Genomic DNA, 5,000 nt, shown 5'->3' with positions numbered 1-5,000 from the left:
ATGGAAGGACAGACAGATTGAGGGATAGATAGATGGAGAGAAGGAGGGAGATAGAGATTGATAAACAGAAGGATTGAGAGCTCCAAGAGCTGAGAGTGGGAAGGAGTGATGCAAAGATGGAAAGATACAGGAATGACGAGATGTAGAAATGGAAGGGTAGAGTCATGGAGAGATGGATGTGTGTCTGATGGACGTGGTCAGTAGCTCTCAGCCCAGTCCAGATGGATTAGAGTCCGAGTCAGGAGGAGTGTGTGTGTGTGTGTGTGTGTGTGTGTGTGTGTGTGTGTAAGGGGGCAGCATGCGCTCTGCTCCACAGCACTCAGTAATTAAAAGCACTCCTTTCTTCTCCTCTCTCATCACAGAGTGCTTCCACTGACCTCATTTACTCTTATCCATTACTCTCAGCGTGTGTGTGTGTGTGTGTGTGTGTGTGTGTGTGTGTGTGAGCTAAATGGGCTGAAGTGGGTGCTGAATGGGCTCAGGTTCTTTCTCCTGTCACTGACGGTTGATGAATGAATGGCTGGATGTGCTGCCTGTTGAAATATGCCACTGCCTACACATATTCAGGGCTGTGTGTACTGTGTATGTGTGTCATTTGTGTGTGTGTGTGTGTGTGTGTGTGTGTGTGTGTTAGACTAAATTGGTTGGCTGAATGTGCTGCATGTGGAAATCCACCTCCACATTTTCAGGGTGGCAGAATTTTGTGGTGTGATTGCTGAGCTTTTTACTGTGTAGAATCAAATGTTCAGAGCTCAGGAAATGATGCAATTTCCTGTTGCGTTGTGATTGGCTGTGTCCTTGCTCAGGCACACACTACTTCCGGGGCATCAACAACAGCCAGCAGCCGTGGGGCAGCAGCAGTGGCCGCAAGAAGCACAACCTACGACCTCTGAACCCTACGGAGGAGGGCCTGGCCAGCATACACAGTGTGCTGTTCCGGAAAGATCCGACGCTGTGGCGTGCTGCGCTGCTCTACTACACTGTCCACCAGGCCAGCCGCATGTCCTTCGCCCAGCTCTTCCAGGACCTTGGCCGCTTCGTGCAGGACCCCAACACGCGCTGGGACTACTGCGTGCGCGCCAAGAGGGGGCAGACAGACACTTCACAGCCAGGTGAGGAGGGTAGAGCACAGCAACAACAACGACAACAACAACAACAACAACAACAACACACCCACCACCACAACAACAACAACAACAACAACAAACACACCCACCACAACAACAACAACAACACACCCACCACAACAACAAACAACAACAACAACACACCCACCACAACAACAACAACAACACACCCACCACCACCACAACAACAACAACAACAACAACAACACACCCACCACCACCACAACAACAACAACAACAACAACAACACACCCACCACAACAACAACAACAACCACCCCACCACAACAACAACAACAACCACCACAACAACAACAACACACCCACCCCCCCACCACAACAACACCAACACACCCACCCCCACCACAACAACAACAACACACCCACCCCCACCACAACAACAACAACACACCCACCACAACAACAACAACAACACACCCACCCCCACCACAACAACAACAACACACCCACCACAACAACAACAACAACACCAACACACCCCACCACAACAGCAACAACACAAAAATGACGGAGCACAAGATAGCATACGTTATCTTGCCTGAATTCAGGCGTGTCTGGCTGCAGAGCTGTCCCCAACCCAAAGCCAGCCTTCCTTATGATCTTATTCAGTTTTTCAGTGTCTCTGTCTGGCTGTAATGATACTGCCCCAACAGATGCCAGAAAAGAAAATTGCGCTTGCAACAACACTGATTAAACACAACTTTTTTTGCTGCAAATATTAAACTCATGCACAGCTTTTGAGTCTGATTTGATTCCATAGCCATAAGTCTAAAACTAAATATAAAGCCTTTAGAAGTCTATAAACAATTGGCAGTTGGGTGATAGCACAGTGTATTTCTTCTCAGTGTAATAAAATACAGCACAATTGTGTGTGTGTGTGTGTGTGTGTGGTGGGGTGGGGGGCATTTACTAAGTAGTATCTAATAACTCTTTAATATGTAATAATCCTCCATCACATAAATGACTATGAGTGTGACAGAGAGACAGTAATCCACCCTGTAGTATAAAACACTCCCGTGCTGACATCCTCCTGACCCAAAACACACATACGCACACACACACACACACACACACACACACACACACACACACACACACACACACACACACACACACACACACTCTCTCGGCACAGTTCAGTGTGTGCCAAACAGTGTGAATGCCAGTGAGTGTGAACTTTGCTGCCAGCATAAATGCCAGCTCACCATCTCAAGGCCCTGGCCAGACACACACACACACACTCTGGACACCACCCAGGATGAACTCACAGAGCCCCATCTCAAAAGGAAGAGGAGTACACTCTCCTCTTCTCTATCCTCCCATCTGCCTACCTCTCCTCTCCTCTCCTCTCCTCACTCATCTTCTCCTCTCCTCTCCTCTCCTCTCCTCTCTCCTCCTCATCTTCTCCTCTCCTCTCCTCTCCTCACTCATCTTCTCCTCTCCTCTCCTCTCCTCTCCTCACTCATCTTCTCCTCTCAACTCCTTTCATCTCTTCACTGATTCTCTCCTCTGCCCTCATCTTCTCTCCTCTCTTTTCTTCTGTCCTGTCCTGTCCTCTCTCTTCTCCTCTCCTCTCTCATATCTCATCCTCTCCTCTCCACTCTCCTCCTCTCTTCTCCTCTAGTCTCCCCCTCCTCTCCTCTCCCCTCATCTTCTCTCCTCTCTCCTCCTCTCCTCTCCCCTCATCTTCTCTCCTCTCTTCTCCTCTCCTCTCCTCCTCTCCTCTTCTCTCCTCTCATTTTCTCTCCTCTCCACTGTCTCCTCCCAGGATGCTTCAGTAAGGACCAGGTGTACCTGGACGGCATCCTGAAGATCCTCAGGCATCGGGAGAAAATTGACTTTCCTCTGCTGATGGCACTGGGCAAGGTGAGGACACAGCTGTCGCCCCCTAGAGGCGGGGAAGGGAATCAGTCTTCATCTGTATGGTTGATGGTACCCAGAGAATTTGATTTCTATATCCTATCATCTGTGCAGCACTGCTTCAGATGGTTGTACCAGATCTGTAGTACAGCCTGTTAGCACACTACTATTTTGTTATTAAGTCATGATTCCCATTGATTAGTCATTCATCAGTTCAGTGCTAATGCGTGTTCAGTTGAGTTTAATATGAGCTCAGTAAGCACATGCACTGAATTGAATGTTTCTCACTTGTTTTGAAGGGCAGTATATTTGTGGGGCTCTTAGTCTTTATTCAGATAGGACAGGAAGAGTGACAGGAAGCGAGTGGGAGAGAGAGATGGAGTGGGATCGGGAAATGGCCGCTGGTCGGATTTGAACCCGGGTCCCTGTTGGCATATGGACACTGATATGGGCACTGCATGTTTCCCTGTGTCACATTTTTTTGCCGATGTTTAAAAAATCTGTCAGTGAGGGTCATCACAAAACAGGAAGAGGTTTTTGCCTCTGTCTCTGACCTCAGAGTGTTCAGGTCTGTGTTAGATCGTCTGTCTGTCTTTATTCAGAGTGTTCAGGTCTGTGTTAGATCGTCTGTCTGTCTGTCTTTAGTCAGAGTGTTCAGGTCTGTGTTAGATCGTCTGTCTGTCTTTATTCAGAGTGTTCAGGTCTGTGTTAGATCGTCTGTCTGTCTGTCTTTAGTCAGAGTGTTCAGGTCTGTGTTAGATCGTCTGTCTGTCTTTAGTCAGAGTGTTCAGGTCTGTGTTAGATCGTCTGTCTGTCTTTAGTCAGAGTGTTCAGGTCTGTGTTAGATGTCTGTCTGTCTTTAGTCAGAGTGTTCGGGTCTGTGTTAGATCGTCTGTCTGTCTTTATTCAGAGTGTTCAGGTCTGTGTTAGATCGTCTGTCTGTCTGTCTTTATTCAGAGTGTTCAGGTCTGTGTTAGATCGTCTGTCTGTCTTTATTCAGAGTGTTCAGGTCTGTGTTAGATCGTCTGTCTGTCTGTCTTTAGTCAGAGTGTTCAGGTCTGTGTTAGATCGTCTGGGTAAAAGCAGAGCTGCTGGAGATGCAGAGAGCCTGAGGCCGGTCACTAACTCCAAACTAACCTGAGTAATCGAACTTTAAATGCTTCAGCTCTCACTGATTAGCTTGGCGAATTGGACTGTTTCAGTCGGGAGTTTGTGCAGTTAGAGGGCAGTTTAAGGTCAACAACCCCTCCACCCCCACCGCCCAAACACACACACACACACACACACACACACACACAAACACCGAACACACACCCCCAAGTGCAAATGAGAATGTGCCGCTTTGCATAAGGAAGTGAAGTGTGACACAGTAGGGCCCTGGGCTAGCACAGCAGATGCTAATGTGGGAAACACACATAATGAAAACAACACTCTCATTACGTCTTTAAATAACAGATCACATGGAGCAGAGCGGCCGGGGTGGGGAGAACACACACAATTATCAGCACAGATAATTAGAGCATGAATTTGAATTGAGATGAAAGAATTTGTAACCTTGCAAGCCTGGCCTGTGAAATCACTCTACAGCTAATACAGCCACCAGATATGCATGAAATAGACTGAAATAGAAACAGAGATGTCTCACAGTACTTCACATGAAACATTCCTTGTGTGTAAATATACATGTGTATTCTGTTTTATGTTTCTTGTGTGTGTGTGTGTGTGTGTGTGTGTGTGTGTGATGTGTTTCGTGTGTGTGTGTGTGTGTGTGTGTGATGTGTTTGTGTGTGTGTGTGTGTGATGTGTTTGGTGTGTGTGTGTGTGTGTGTGTGTGTGTGTGTGTGTGTGATGTGTTTCGTGTGTGTGTGTGTGATGTATTTGTTGTGTGTGTGTGTGTATAGGTGTCGTTCGAGGACGTGGAGAGGTTGCGAGGTCAGGCGGTGATGGAGCACGTGCGGATCCCCCACTTCCTGCAGGACCAGGCGCGCTACAG

General features: G+C 47.8%; 1 protein-coding gene across 1 annotated transcript in view; it reads left to right on the top strand.

The window, feature by feature from the left end:
* kiaa0895 (KIAA0895 ortholog) overlaps positions 1–5,000 on the top strand; it is a gene marked incomplete at its 5' end in the record, with an annotated part of 11,690 nt that overhangs the window by 6,537 nt on the left and 153 nt on the right. The window contains 3 exon segments of the mRNA XM_048230448.1: positions 807–1,112; positions 2,916–3,013; positions 4,909–5,000. The exon segment at positions 4,909–5,000 is cut by the window's right edge and continues 153 nt beyond it. Coding sequence (XP_048086405.1) covers positions 807–1,112; positions 2,916–3,013; positions 4,909–5,000 — 496 coding nt within the window.

This window comes from Alosa alosa, chromosome 20 (genome assembly GCF_017589495.1).
Source record: "Alosa alosa isolate M-15738 ecotype Scorff River chromosome 20, AALO_Geno_1.1, whole genome shotgun sequence".
Lineage (NCBI taxonomy): Eukaryota > Metazoa > Chordata > Actinopteri > Clupeiformes > Clupeidae > Alosa > Alosa alosa.
This window is presented reverse-complemented; position numbering and strand designations above follow the sequence as displayed.